The 16,251-nt window shown below is 38.2% G+C and overlaps 1 protein-coding gene across 7 annotated transcripts in view; it reads left to right on the top strand.

Annotated features, from left to right (window-relative positions):
* CDCA2 (cell division cycle associated 2) overlaps positions 1–16,251 on the top strand; it is a 46,535-nt gene that overhangs the window by 27,233 nt on the left and 3,051 nt on the right. For all 7 annotated transcript variants that reach the window (XM_027599753.2, XM_027599754.2, XM_027599755.2 and 4 more), the window contains 4 exons: positions 2,499–2,577; positions 3,859–3,947; positions 5,521–5,658; positions 15,069–15,240. In XM_027599753.2, the coding sequence (XP_027455554.2) occupies positions 2,499–2,577; positions 3,859–3,947; positions 5,521–5,658; positions 15,069–15,240 (478 nt within the window). The remainder of the gene's footprint in view (positions 1–2,498; positions 2,578–3,858; positions 3,948–5,520; positions 5,659–15,068; positions 15,241–16,251) is intronic.

Here is a 16,251-nt window from a genome sequence, read left to right as displayed (position 1 = left end):
AAATTATAATCTTTGGGAAGAAAAATATGTTGAATGAGATTAATATAGCATATTAGAGATTGCAAAAGAAAAAATTAGCAAACTCAAAGATGTAGCAATAGAAATTATGCTCCATGAAAGAATAAAAATGACTGAACAAAAATGAGCAATTGGTGAGCTTGGTACAACTTTAGGTGACATAATATGCATGCAATTAGAGTCCCCAAAGGAGAGAAGAGATCAGAAAGAACAGAAAAAATATTTGAAACATAATGGCTGAAAATTTTCCAATTTTATAAAATTATAAACTCAAATCTGAAGTTTAAATTCCTAGCACAAGAAACATGAAATAGTATGAAAAGACACATCATTGCTTAGAATCCATGATATATGGCCTGGGAGGACCTAGAGCAAAAGTACCCGTGACATAAAGAACAACAAACATGAGAGGCAGCAGAACGCTCATTAGAAACTACAAGCCAAAGGACAACGCAGCAGCATTTACTTGGAGCAGAAAACCAAACCAGTAACAACAACAAAGCTTGTCAAACTAGAATTCTATATCCAGTGAAGCCATCTTTCAAAACAAAGGTGAAGGTCAGGCTTTTTCAGTCATGGGGAAGCTGAGCGGATTCATTGCCATAGTGGGTGAGCATTAGAAGAAATGCTGGAGGAAGTCCTTTAGTCAAAAAAAAAAAAAAAAAGAAAGGCTCCCAATGGAAATCTAACAAAGGAATGAAGAGCACTGAAGCTGCTAACCCATGTGGGCAAATGTAACAGATTTTATTATTATTAATCTCTATAACAGATTCTTTAAAGCAAGGATAACAAGAGCATATTGTTTGGTTTATACCATGTCAGTAAGATACATAACAAAAGTAATATGGCATAGAGGCTGAGAGGGGTTCTTATGCTGTACACAAAATAGTGTGAGTTAAACACGTATGCTGTAAACCTTAAACACTACAGAACGACAGCAAAAATGTGTGGGATGCACGAAAGCAGGCTTAGAGGGAAATAATTAAAGCCTGTATTTCAGCATAAGAGACATCTCAAATTAATGATCCCAACTTCCATTTTAAGAAACTAATAAAAGGGGGTGCCTGGGTGGCTCAGTCATTAAGCATCTGCCTTCGGCTCAGGTCATGATCCTGGGGTCCTGGGATCGAGTCCTGCATCAGGCTCACTGCTCAGTAGGAAGCCTGCTTCTCCCTCTCCCACCCGCCCTGCTTGTGTTCCCTCTCTCGCTGTCTCTTCCTGTAGAATAAATAAATAAAATCTCAAAAAAAAAAAAACCCAATAAAAGCAAATTAAAGCCAAAGTAAACAGCAGGAATTAAGAAAGATAAATGCAGAAATAAAGTAAAAAACAAAAATAGAGAAAAATCATTGAAATAAAAAAGATGCTTTAGAAAAATAAATGAGTAAACTTCTAATCAAACTATTCAGAGGAAAAAAAGGGGAAATACTCAAATTACCAATATAAGGAATGAAATGTGACATGACCACATATTCTAACAGGTTTTAGAAGGATAATACAGATAAAAAGATAATAAGGGTATTATAAAAAACTTAATGCCAATAAATTCAACAACATGAGTAAACTAGATACACTCCTTGAAAAACACGAACAACCAAATCTTGGACTAGAAGATATAAATTACCTCATTAACCCAATATCAACTGAAGAAATTTAAGTTGTAGTTAAAACCTTCCCACAAAGAAAACTGCATGTCCAGATGATTTTGCTAATGAATTCTACCAAACACTTAAGGAAGACCTAATTTTAGGTATACTCTTTCAAACAAATTGGGGAGGTGAGAGTAATTCCCAGTTCATAAATGTCAACATTAACCTGATACCATAGTCAGACATTATAAGAAAACTATCGCCTCATGAACATAATACATCATGACCAAGTGAGATTTAACCCAGAGATGCCAGGTTGGTTGAGTATCTGAAAAACGATCTATAATTCACCATGTTAACAAATTAAGAAAAACCATATGGTCATTTCTGATAAGAACTCTGAGCAAACGTGATTAAAGAAAATTTCTTCAAACTGACAAGTTTTGTTTATGAAAAACCAACAGCTACCATCATACTGACAATGTGGGAAAAAAAGATTTGACATCTGCATTTGTATTGCCATTTTCCCTGAAGTTCCCCTGAATAATACTGAAATGTTAGGTTGTGTTTATTAATGGAATGTTCCATTTACTACAGAATTAGGACATGTGATTTTAAGTAACTCAAAAGAGTAAGTTATTGATAGAACATTATGGCTACTTCCATTTAATATTTTATTTGTTGGACTGTAGTTAGTAAACAGTTTCATTAAAGATTAGTAAATATAAAATTTTTATATTCAATATCTTTGTTTTGCTTTGACTTTTTTTCTTAATCTTTTATTGATTTCCCATCTCTATGCTTACTATAGTTCCACTTACAAAAAGGGTACATTACATATCCACTGAATTTAAGGATGTCTAATTTCTACTCTTGTTTTTCTTTGTTTAGGAAAACATAGAACCTCTTCAGGTATCATTTGCAGTTCTGAGTCCTCTTAGTAAGTCTTCAATCTCTGAGACTCTTTCAGGTAGTAACTTTTATTTATCTTAACTTTTATTTATCTTAAAGCCAGATAAGTGTCATTTTCAATATGTATATATATGAAACTAAACCTTAATTTCCTTTTAAAATTTTATTATAACAATGCATGCTTGCTTTAAAAAACCATATAGTATAGTAAAGCTTATAAGAAGTCTCTTGGGGCCCCTGGGTGGCTCAGTTGGTTAAGCGTCTGACTCTTGATTTTGGCTCAGGTCATGATTTCAGTGTGGTAAGATTGAGCCCTGTGTAGGGCCCCAAACTCAGCAGGGAGTCAGAGCCTGCTTGAGATTCTCTCCCTCTCCTTCTGCCCTTCCCCCTGCTTGTGTGCTTTCTCTCTAAAATAAATAAATCTTAAAAAAAAGGGGGGGTCTGTTGCCCATCCAGGTCTCACACCTTGTAATCACCCACAGTTAACTTCCATAGATGGTAGCCCCATTTTTCAAGTCCCTGCAGACAGTGGAGTTGCCCTCTCAACTCCTGTCAACAGTAAGCTCCTGGTGACAGTTGGCACAACTGAATGACATGGACCACAATGGTCATTTTTCAGGGTCCAGAATTGTTCACCAACATTAAGTTGGCCTCTGGGGCACTTGTACTTTTCGAGTCCCTGTCTTTATGATATGACAAGGCAAGCTGGGACTTGGATGACAGATGTCATGGGAACGATTATTCATGTCTCTCCCCTGACGGAAATCCCTTAGTGGCTTCTCGTTGGCTGGAAGACACAAACCAGATTCACTGCTACAGAATCCAAGACCTGGAGTGTGAAGTTAGAGCTAAACCTGGAAGTGTAGTCTGTCATGTTCCAAAGCCCATGCTCTTTTATACATTACACTGCTTTTCATTTCTACCATTAAAAGTGATTAAATGAAAAAGTTACCTGAATTTTGTAAGTTAAAAAAATTATTTTCACGATCATCTTAATTCCCTTTATTGCAACTTCACTGTACAAGATGTAGCTTGGAATAAATGGACATGAGTTAAATATGGTATTTACTGTAATGTGATTTCATCTGTTAGGATAATACGGTATGCATTCTCTATGGAAAGTAGTGAAAGTTTCTGGGTATTCAGTAAACTTAAAGTTCTGAAACATGTTTTTGAATCTCAAAATTTATTCTGGGTAGTTAAATTATTTATGTTTAGATATTATATTATGCTAAAAGCAGAGGTGCCTATCCAAAACAGTATCCAGTATATCTGAAAAATGATGGCTTTTACAACTTTTTGTTAGCTACCCTAATTTTGCTTATGTCTTCTTCATCAGGAACTGATACCTTTAGCTCTTCAAAAAACCATGAGAAAATAGCCTCCCATAAAGTTGGTAGAATAACACGGGCCTCTAACAGAAGAAGTGTAAGTGTTTGTATTTGGCACAGTGTATTTGTTTTTAAATCTTGCTATAGATTTTTTCTGTTTTTATGATCACAGGATTATGGGTAAAATCTTGATTTGATTAATGTCACTGAGAGCTAATACCTTACCTATGTAGCATATAACCCATGGTAATGCTCTTTTTCTGATTTGATTTTAATTCTGTTAGAAGAAAAATACAATAAAACAAGCTGCTTTCAGAGTTTGTGTTAATGTAGAAGGTAATCTGTTTGGAACATTTATTTGGGATCTATGTGGTTTTATGGATTTTATTGAGGTACACAGTGGACAAGAGTAGTGTGTAATTGGGGCGCCTGGGTGGCTCAGTCATTAAGTGTCCGCCTTCGGCTCAGGTCATGATCCCAGTGTCCTGGGATTGAGCCCCGCATCGGGCTCCCTGCTCTGCGGGAAGCCTGCTTCCCCATCTCCCACTCCCCCTGCTTGTGTTCCCTCTCTTGCTGTCTCTCTCTGTCAAGTAAATAAATAAAATCTGTAAAAAAAAAAAAAAAAAATTAGTGTGTAATTAACAGAGCCAGAAAATGGCATAAATATATCTTTTTACAAAAATATTTCCTTTTTTAATTTTTTTTAACACTGGGTTTTTTTTTAAATTAATTTATTTATTTGAGAGCGTGAGAATGAGAGAGAGAGAGAGAGTGTACATGGGGGGGGTAGGGGCAGAGGAAGAAGCAGGCTCCTCGCTGAGCAGGGAGCCCAATGCGGGGCTCAATCCCTGGACTTCGGGATCATGACCTGAGCCGAAGGCAGTCGCCCAACCAACTGAGCCACCCAGGCGCCCCGTTAACACTGGGTTTTAACTCTTTTCAGTAGGAGCATAACTCCCATTGAATGCATGTCTTTTCCTATTTCATCAAACTAGATAAAATTGGATTTTTGTCTAAATTCATAAATATATAACATACCATTATGGGGCTTTTAGCTGATATTTTTGGGTGATAAACCTAGAATTCACATTTAGATAATTTAAATGCATGTTTCCACCCATAACTCAATAGGAGTTAGTTCCTAAATTGTAGATGCTTAGTAAATATTTGATAAAGAAATAAATCAACTAATTAAAAAATTTTTTTTCTTTCTTAAAATAATGGACAGAATGCATATGCTTCTGGGTCTGTTTAATAAGATCAGAAATTGGTAGTTACTCTTCTCCCCCATTCAAGTTTAAGATGGTTAAAGTACCTCTAATGGGGGCGCCTGGGTGGCTCAGTCGTTAGGCATCTGCCTTAGGCTTAGGTCATGATCCCAGGGTCCTGGGATCGAGCCCCGTATCGGGCTCCCTGCTCTGCGGGGAGCCTGCTTCTCCCTCTCCTGCTCTCCCTGCTTGTGTTCCCTCTCTCACCGTCTCTCTCTCTCTGTCAAATAAATAAATTAAATCTTTAAAAAAATAAAGTACTTCTAATGGAATTTGTGAATTAAAAGGAACTGGGATAGAAAATGTAGAAGCAGTGTGGGAAGGAAAATAAATGTGAGAAACATAAATCATAATGCACTTGCTTGTGTTTTATGGTATCCTTCCTTTGAATTTTCTTTATAGCAATTGATCACTTTTGCAGAAGAGAATGTTTGCAACTTACTTAATAGAGAAGCTCAGCCTTGTAAAGAAAAGAAAATTACTAGGAGGAAATCTCAGGAAAGGAAGCGCACAGGAGGGGTACTTCCTAAAAAGAATCAGGTAAGTGTGTGTTTAAAGATATAATAAGGGTAGAAGTGGTACATTTCTTTGTTGTATGATTAGGAAAGCATGGAAACAAAATTTTTCTAGTTAACATTAGACCAAGAGTATTAAAATCATCATAGAATAGAAAGGGCCAGAGGCAGTTATGTACTCAGCTGTAATTACCCGAGAACCATTTCTATATCTTCATTGTATTATGTACATTTAGCACAGTAAAACATCAGCACTCAAATGTTAAATTCTTACCTTTGAATCGAATCTAACCTCACCCTATGAAAGGAACCCTCTCATTTCTTAGACAAAGATGAGTGTGCCATCTGCCCCTTGTTTGCCTTCACTTCTGCCAGGGGCTGGATCTCTTCCCATATTTGAGGAAGAATTTAGAAAACTGGTTCTTCATCTTCCTCGACACTTCAAGGCCTGTTCTGGCTCAGGGGGACTTCATGATCTCTTTATGGATAGCCAATCTAGCACCTTAACTCAGTCACCGGACCTCGGCCACTTCAGTGATCCAGACCTTCCTCTGCCATTCCCCACAGCTTGTTGGTCCCTAAGACCTGCCCACTTTTAATAGTCCACATTTCTGTGTCCCATTCACTGCCCCTAGCTGCCTCTCCAGCCAGCATTCTCACTCCCTCACATACCTGTTTCAGTACTAATGATCTTCTGGCCCCTCTGCATACCCTCCAGCCTTCAGATATCCCGTCGTTTCCTGCGTTTCCTTGTTCACCCGGAGCTGCCTGATCTGTTTCACCACCTCTTATCAGTAATGCCCGTTCTCCATTCCTTTCATTCCACTTCACCTCTGGATTAATCCACCCCCACTCCCTCTCCCATCCAATGTTGCTCCTAGAGAGACTCACAGGTGCTCCGATGGCAGTCATAGCTTCAGATAAGACCTGAAGTCTGGTCTCACTTTCCATCTCTTCACTTGAATTTTTTTCCCAAGGTGTTGAGTAACTTAGTGACTAAAAGCTAGTACAGCTTTTGAGATCTCGTGGTTCCTTGCCACCTCAGCAGCATTTGACAAAACTGAGAGCATCCCTTTACAGTCTCCGTTAAAGGTTTATTTTTTTTCCACCCAGCCTTTGTCTGTATTACCCAGAGTTCTACTCTTTGTCTTTCTAAATTGTGTATTTTCCGGGTGATGTCATAGGCGGCATGGTTGATGTGTCCCAGATCTTTCTGATCTATAAACATGATTAATGGCCTACTAGACTTCTTAACCCATCCTACAAGCACCTCAGCTATCAACTTTTCCAAAACTAAACTCCTCAATTTTACCCCAAACCATCCCCCCCCCCCCCAAAAAAACAGTAAACTTCCATCCTGTTCCATGAAACAGAAACTGGCTTAAACATGGCCCAAACATCTGCAAGTCTGCAAAGCCAGAAGAAACTGGAAGTTTTTCTGGTTCAATCCCTCTTTTAGATCACCTCCTTTGAAAGATCCCTTTGCTGAAAAAAAATACACATAAGTTAAAAAATGTGCATACACCTTTATTATTGCATCAGAAATTGGTTTTCTTCAGACTCTTTAAAAAACACTGCTACAAAGAATGTACACGTACTTTTTGACATAAAATCAATAGCCAGAAAGTTCAAGGAGGATTGAGCATTAAGGTTTGTTCCAACCCCTCCCAGGACCCCATGGAATTAAAATAATTGATATAATAAAGACTAGACTCAGCAGTGAGAAGAGGAAGGAAGGGAGCAGGGTTGTTAAGCAACAGATGACAGCCTTCAGTGACTCTCTGGAAGAAAAAGTGGATGAGGGCACATTGACAGATGAAAGAGGTAGATTTATAGCCCAGGATGCGCTCAGAGGGAGTTAGAGAGGCATTGGGAACCAGCCTGCACACTGCGTGATCCCAGGAGACTCTGGGCCCAGTGTTGGCAAGTCCAGTGGAAGATGAGAGTGGGAAGTGGTAATGGAAAACAGAATAACTGAAGTTCTGTATATGAGACAATTTGTACCAGTTGGCACCCCACCCCCTGTCCTGCCATGTTCTCCCATCTCAGAACAGCTGTTGTCATGTAGGTGAAAGCCCTCATTCTGGCATTTGGAAAGTCCCATCGTCTTGACAGCCTGCTCTTGCCCTCAAGCAAAGCCTACAGATGAGACTCCCCATTCTGCCCTGCCCCACCCTGCACAGAGTTGCCAGTAGAATTTCCCTGCCGGAAAGAGATGGAGCTGGAAAGCAGAGGAAACTCTCAGACCAATTTATGAAGTCTTCTGTAAAATCAGACAACTGAGTAGAAAGAAGAGATGATAGATCAATTTTTAAAAGTTGAAAAACTGACCCCAGAAAGAGAGATTATTCTGGGAATGGAAGGAAACTTTATTTAAAAAAAAAACCTGACATACTTGGATTTAAGAAAATATTATCTGCATAGAACTAAGAGGCTGCTATAAAAAAGGAGCAGAGGGAGAAATATTCATAAATATGTAAAATTTAGTAGTTGGACTAGAGAATAAAGGAAAGTCTCCCAGAAGGTAGAGCAAAAGAGAAACAAGCTAGTAATAAGAGACATGAAAGTTGAATCTAGGAGACTAGGTATCTCAGAAAGAACACAAAGATAGAATGAGAGAAATTGTCAAAAGAAGGGGATTTCTAATAGTGGAAGAAAGGAATCTTCAGGTTCTAAGGGCCTACTGAAAGCCTAGTACAATTAAAAAAAAAAGACCAGGACTTCAGCCTGTCAGTATGAAATTGAACAATAAGGAGAACAAGAAAAGTGGACTTTTCCTCCCAGAAACAAGAATCTGAGTAGTATCAAGTTTACCAGCAGTCCGAATGCTGAAAGGTAATTGAACGGGACCTTTAAAGTTTTGAATGAAACTTGATTTCAGCCCAATATTATGAACCCAGCCAAATTCAATTAAGTGTAAAAGAAAAAATAAAGACATTTAGACACTCTGGGACTCTGAAACTTTTTCTTTGGGTATTATTGGAGGAGATACTCTAGCAAACTGAGGAAGTAAGCTTAAGGATTCAGAACACAGCGAATCTAATAATACAGGAGAGAAGTGCAAGGGAAGTCTCTGAACATGGTTGTTCAGCCAGCCTTAAAAAGCAGCCAGTCCCAATTTGAGCAAGAGGAAAGGGTGCTCCAGGGATATATGGTCTCTGGAGAGAAAAACAAAAAGACCCATGGTTGAGAAAGTGGAAGGTGTGTCATATAAGAAGAAAAAGAAAGGTAATTATATAAAATATAATAAAAAATAAAAGTCCGTGTATAAAAGTTTTAGAGTAAATACGAAGCAAACGTTAAATGTGATTCCAAGCAGTAAAGGAGTGTAAGGAAAAGTATGTTTTCTAGTGCTAGGAGTCACCTACAGGGGGCGCCAGAGGAAAGGAAGATGAGCTTTGTCCTTGGCAGAGCAATGAAAAATGTTTACAGTCATAATGTAAATGCTCTTTGTTTTCAACTAAGGGCAAAGCTTTAAGAACTTGATTGTTGTGCACGACGGTCTAAATGTAGCTACTAGCAGAAGATGAAAAGTGGGTAGAGAAGATGTCAGTGAGGGTGTTAGCATTCGGTATAAGGGGTTAACAGTGCACGTTCTGTGGCCAGACATCCTAGGTTCTAAATTCTGGCTTGACCGCCTCCTACCAGTGGAATGGCAGGCAAGATTCTTGATTTCTCTATTGGTTTTTAAATAAAGGTAATAACGGTACTTAATTTATAAGCTTGTGTGCATTAAATGAGTTAATGCTTGTAAAATGGTTAGAACAGTGCCTGACCATAGCAAGCACTACAGCTGTCATTATGATTATCTTTACAGGTCAGGGGTTCAAGATATATTTTAAAAGTTGATGAAAAGAAACAAATTTACCTTTTGGCTCAGCAATCTCATGTCTGGGAATCTGTCTCAGATCCAATGACAAAATGCAAAAAGGCATATGGACAAAGTTATTTTTTGCAGTACCCTCTGTAATGCAAAAAAAACTAAACAACTATGTCCGTCAGTATGAGACTGGTTGAATAAACTGTGGTGTGTTGACAAAGTATTTTGCAGCTGTGGAAAATAGTGAAGAGAATTTGCAGTGATGGGATGATGCCAGGATGTACTGTTAAGTGAAAAAAAAAATGTAAAATAACGTATTATAGTAGGTTTCTTGGTACTGAATTGTGATCCCACCCCCACCCTGCCCCCAAAATACTTCTGCATTGAAACCCTAACCTCCAGCACCTCAGAATGTGACTATGTTTAGAGATAAGGCCTTTGATTGGGTGATTGAGTTAACATGAGGCCGTTGGGATGGTCTCTAGTCTGACTTGTGTCCTTATAAGAGGAAGTTTGGACACAAAAGGAGACCCTAAGTGTGCACACACCCAGGGAGAAGACCATGTAAAGAGGCAGCAGGAAGGTGGCCATCTGCACACTGAAGAGGGAGGCCTCAGAGGAGACCAACCCTACCAGCACCTTGATCTTGGACTTCCAGCCCCCAAAACTGAGAAAAGAGATTAAAGCTGTGTAAGCCACCTAGTCTGTGGTGTTTTGTTATGGCAGCCAATATGACAAATGAATATATCTATTCATTTTTTATCTAAGAAAATAGGGAACATTAAATGTGTTTGTATGTGTCAATGTGTGTATATATTCATACACATAAAATCTTTTCATAAAAGTGGGAAAATAAGTCAAAAACAACTGATTACCTCTAGGGAGAGAGGACAGAGGAGGCACTAGGAAGGACTCAAAGCTGGACTTCATTGAACATGTTTTGTACTTTTGACATTGAACTGTGTCAGGGTTATACATGACTGTGAAACAAGTCAAAATTATGAAAAAGAGAATGGTCCTTAAAAATTGGAAATAAAATGAAACAAATTAATCTGGGTATCAAGTTGGTGACTTAACCTCACAAAGAATTCTTTCAAACCTAGAACTTTCCTTGTGGAAAGCATCCTAAGGACAAGAGTGACTGAAGAGAGAGTGAGCTTAAACAGCATGAAGATTCCTATTGAGAGAGGAGTGCAATCTAGAATAAAGAAAATAAAGATTTTTGTGGGTTTTTTTTTTAACTGTCATTAGGAATCCAGACTTTACCATTAGACAAAAAATAAAAATTCAAATTCAGAATTTTGTTAGGCCACATTTGAATTGGAAACATCAGTATGGATTCATGTTTTTTTCCTTTAAAAAGATTTCCTAGCTCTTTCAAGGCTTAGAAGCAGCGTGCACCCCGGGTCCCTAGGTTGCCATTTCTGAATACCATTTTCAACTAAAACTGATCAAGGTTCCAGTGTGAGATGGCTGCTTTCAGGTTTATGAACAGCACATGTAGGAAACGAGCCTGAGTTGGTACCGGTGTGCAATGAAGGACGCTTAAGAAACCACTGGGGCTACAGGGAAGGACCTCAAACCATCTCGAAGGGGCTCCACTCACCAAATGTGGGACAGTGTGATTCTCATTAATAACAATTGCAGGATGCCTGGGTGGCTCAGTCTAAGTTAAATGTCTGCCTGGGATCAAGCCCCGCATCAGGCTTGCTGCTCAGCAGGGAGCCTGCTTCTCCCTCTCCCTCTGCCTCTCCCCGTGCTTGTGCTCTCGCTCTCTCTGTCAAATAAATAAAATCCTTTAAAAAAAAATAATTGCAGTGGGTTGAAACATATTTCAAATATGAAAAAACACTTCATAATAGTTAAAAAATCTTAAAGGTCACCTTAGAAGCTGTCTAGGACACCAACTCATTTTTGTGAAAACTGGAAAATATGGGAATTCTGTTTCAGGGAAGCAAATCATTGATAAGGGAAAGTTATTTATAGGAGAATTTCTGCTAATAAATAAAAAAGACACGTTCATGGAAGTTGTTGATCATGAAGTAGAAGGCTGATGTGGGAGCCAGAATGGATGGATTGGACTGAACACCTGAGCCCAACCAGTCAATCACAGTGTCACAGGGGAGAGAACAGGGTCCTTCCAGTGCAATGAGGATGTCTACAGGCATCATGAAATGCTCTTTGCAAAAAACAAAAATCAAAGCTGAATCTAATCAAGCCTAGATCTAATGACCAGTTGTAGGAAGTGTAGGGGAGAGAGGAAAATAAAGACGCCTTAATTGCAGTCAACCAAATCCAGAGTTTGGCTAATTCTCTGAGACAAGTGCCTCAGTTTACTCATCAAATAAATGGTAAGGGAAAAAAAACAGAACCATATATTAAAAGATCTGTCAACCAAATGGAATGTGTAAGGACCTTATTGGGATCCTGATTTGAATAGTTGTAAAAAGACATTTATGGACCAATTGGAGAAATTTGGTCTCTGAGGAAATAATAGGGAAAATTGCTGTCTTTGTTCTTTGTGTCTAAGCTGTTTGAGATCATTTTAGATGTTAGGATGTTGTAACAAGAATTACGGAGATTTCCCAGGTACCCTCTACCCAGTTTCCCCCAGTGATGACCTGTAAAATTTAGACAATATCACACAGAAAAATGCCAGCACGGTCAAGATACAGAACATTTCCATTGCCACAGCGGTCTCCTCTTGCCCTTTTGTAGCCCTGCTTACTTCCCATGCCTGTCCCCACCTTAAGTGGCAACCACTAATCTCTTCTCCATTTCTTTCATTTTGTCATTTCCAGAATGTTATGTAAATGTAATCACACTCTATGTGACTTCTTGGGACTGGCTTCTTTCACTCAGCGTAATCCTCAGAAGATTTATCCAGGTTGTTGCATGTATCAGTAGTTAGCTTCGTGTGTGTGTGTGTGTGTGTGTGTGTGTGTGTGTGTGTGTGTGTGTGTGTGTGTGTGTGTGTGTGTGTTTTATTTTAACTGTCATTATGTATCAGTAGTTAGCTTCTTGTGTGTGTGTGTGTGTGTGTGTGTGTGTGTGTGTGTGTTTTATTTTAACTGTCATTAGGAATCCAGACTTTACCATTAGATAAAATATAAAAATTTCAGAACTTTGTTAGGCTGCATTTGAATTGGAAACATCAGTACTGACTCATGTTTTTTTTTTTCCTTTAAAAGGATTTCCTAGCTCTGTCAAGGCTTAGAAGTAGTGAATGGTATTTGTTGTTATTTAAAAAAGTAATCAATTTGCAGTATATACATATATCAAGTCATTACATTATATACCTTAAATTTTATCTGTCAATTATATTTCAATAAAACTGGGGGAAATGGCATTGTAAAAGGGAAAAATCAACAATAAAATACAATGCCAGGTAATAAAAGGTTTCATTTTATTATGGAATGAAAAAAGGAACTCTGTCTCCTAAGGATACTGCAGGATTTTCACACAAAATGGGGTAATGCCTGGGATTTGCTTTAAAATAATCTGAGGGAAGGGGATTATAAATGAATCCTGATTTCTATATGTTAGTAATTCTTGAAGCTAGAGGATGGGTACCTGGGGCTCAATATACTGTTCTACCTGTTGTGTGTTTAAATTATCCGTTATAGAAAGTTAAAAATACAACACTATGAGCCTCTTATTTAGAGAGATGGAGCTAGCTATAAGAACTCAAAATGGAACCAATAAGTAAACATGAGAATTTAGAAGAACAAGAAAGCTGACACATAGCTCTTCTGTATATGGCTCAAGCCTTATTTTAACCATTTCACTTATGTTAACTAACTTTAACTTAATACTCACTGCTGTTATCTGTGGTGTGTGCTGGTGTGGTTCTGATTCTGCAGAGGAGGAGGAGGAGGTACAGAGGTGAAGTAACTTGCCTAAGATCGTAAGGCTGTTAGGTAGTAGAGTCAGGCATCCAGCACCAGAGGTCGAATGTTCTCTTTTGCATCTCATCGTGGAGCCCAAGTTAAGATTTTTCTCTTGGTTTCCATATCCATTGACCAAGCTGTCGATTCCCCAACTGTTCCATGGAATGTCAACAGATGTTCCATAAAAAAAAAAAAATTTCATGGAAAAATAGTTAACCCAGCATTTTCCTAGTGTGTATGGAGATTATTTATACTGAGGACTTCTCAGAGAATTTAATGTTAAATGTATATTGTAAATCACCAAGAGGAACATTTATCTTGTACAGTTCTAAAATTATTTTTCCATGGAATGTTTTATTTTGTTTTGTTTTTACAGGATATCTATAGATATCTCCAGGAACATACAGTTCTGTGCCATTTTTGTACTCTTCTTGAATATCATCCACTCTTTCACATCATTAGTTTCTGTGCTTTCACCCAAATGATCTTTCTTAAATGTAAAATCAAATGTTGTCACTCCCTGAATCACCATGCAGTGAAACTTCATTCTTTTCAGACTCATACTCATTGCATACAAGGGCCTTGCTTGCTTTATGAAGCAGTCTTGAAAGCCCCCTGTAGGCCAGATACTCATCTCGGTCCGTATAGAGTCTGTCATGGTTTGTATGTATTACAGTTACTTGCTGTTAGACTGGGAGCCCTCTAAAGACCACATCCTGTTTGGTTTTTGTTTTCTATCTCGCCAGTTAATACCTGTACATAGTGGTTTCTCAATAAATGTTTGAATGGATTCTATTTTCTGGCAGTTTTAATTGCTAAAAACATGTTCCTTATGTTGACCTAAAGTCTGGTTCTCTCCAATATTATCACATAGAGTGTGTTTCTTTTTGCTCATAACAATACAATGTTTGAGTTTCCCTGAGGTCCTTTCCGTGTGAAACTTTTTTTTAACAATGAACATTAGTTCTCAGTTGCTAACATGGCAGTCAAAACTGAATTTAATACTACATTCTAGATATTATTAGAACAGTTTTTATTTTTATAGAAACCCACGTGTTTTCCATCAGTTATCACCAGACCATTGTCCATCATCTTCTACTTGTGCTCGTTAGCCCATCTTATTTTGACCTATTCATTTTAATCTTGATTAAATCATCTGTTGTTAGAAAGCAGCTCAGCTAGCTTTGTGTTATCTTTAACTTTTATGTATACAACTGACCTATTCATTTTAATCTTGATTAAATCATCTGTTGTTAGAAAGCAGCTCAGCTAGCTTTGTGTTATCTTTAACTTTTATGTATACAACTGTTGTTTCTTCTTCCAAACCTCTGAGCAGAAGACAATCTCCCATAGCTTCCAGTAGATAGCTCATCCTAGGTTAATCGCGGGTCAGCCTAACTGTATCCTACTTAAAAAATATCTTCACGTCTTAAGTCTGTCAACTCTACAGCATCTAATCTGTCTTTCACTCACCCAGAACTTACTTTGGCAAATGTTTTGTGGAAATGTAGACCATTGATTACCATAGCATCTGTAAATTGAGTTCTGCTTCATATTCTCTTTGACTTTGTGTAAGCTACCCAGCCCCCCACGCCTGACTCAGAATTTCTAACATTTTAAATGGCTTAACTGGTCTCAGGTTTTTCGTTAAGAATTAATTAAAGGGCCAAAATTGTATATGGTGTGACATCTTTCCCAATTACGGCATTTTAATACATTTCACAGGCTTTAAAAAGTTGCAGGAAGAAGAAAGCAAAGGGAAAGAAGAGCGTTCAGAAGTCTTTATACGGGGAAAGAGACCTTGCTTCGAAGAAGCCGCTCCTCAGTCCTATCCCCGAGCTGCCTGAGCTCTCCGAGATAATGCCTCCCACTCCAGGCAGCGACAGGCTGTGTTCAGGTACCCTGCTCTTGTCCTGTTACTGTTTTATCTTCTCTGCCACTTTCTTGCTGCTGCACCCTCTTTCCCTTTTTCCCATTCACTATTAAAGAGCATACAAATAAAAATAGCAACCTTCCCTCATATTACCATGAGAATTTTAAGTTAAGGAAGCAATAGTTCGTAAATTTTACCCTCTTCAGAATCTGATAGGAGCTCTGGACCCTCTCCCCAGAGAAACTAAGACACAAGAGAGTGCATATAGTTTTAGGGGAAATAATTTCCTTCCATCCTTTTTTCTTTTTAAAGCATTTTAATGTGTTTTTATAGCATTCTGCTCAAATGAATTCTGTGTAGTGTTATGGTCCATCATGAAGAGTAAACAAGGTGATGGCTCAGTAATAGATAAATCTTTTATAATTAAGGACAAAAAAAAATACTTGCCCTGTGATGTTTCAGTAGAGTTGACACTGCTAAGCATCTACTAGAAATAACATTTATAAATTGAACTGGATTACTTTGAAACAGTTTTGTTGGAAGGCAAAGATTAAGTCACTTGACATACTGGTTAGATAAAAATTGGAATTGCTTCTGTTTTATAATGGCTGAGTTTGAAAATTCACTGAAATCATGCTGAAATTAATAAGAGTATGTATTCATTCGGTGTGTTCATTTTGTATAGAATAATTTTAAAAATAGGCGTGTTTGTCAGTCATCAGAGATTTAGAGCCTGCATTCCATTTGCAACATATATGTAGGGTTTATAATAGATCCAAGGATGAATAAGGTATATGCCACCCTAGACTATTGGCTTCTACCTACTTCTCAACTTCCGGAAAGCACAGAGTTTAAACAAACCCCTGCTAGCCCATCATCACGCACAAGCTGCTCCAGCCCCTGGGCTCCTTCCCCAGTCTCTTTATGTGCTTGTCTTGGGGCAGGGGATTGGCCACCCCGCCTCTTTTTAATCTGGCCTAATGCTGCTTATCCTTGAAGATTTAGCTGTGCCAGCTGCCTTTCCAGGAAAAGTCT

Source organism: Zalophus californianus, chromosome 2 (genome assembly GCF_009762305.2).
Source record: "Zalophus californianus isolate mZalCal1 chromosome 2, mZalCal1.pri.v2, whole genome shotgun sequence".
NCBI classification, from domain to species: domain Eukaryota; kingdom Metazoa; phylum Chordata; class Mammalia; order Carnivora; family Otariidae; genus Zalophus; species Zalophus californianus.
This window is presented reverse-complemented; position numbering and strand designations above follow the sequence as displayed.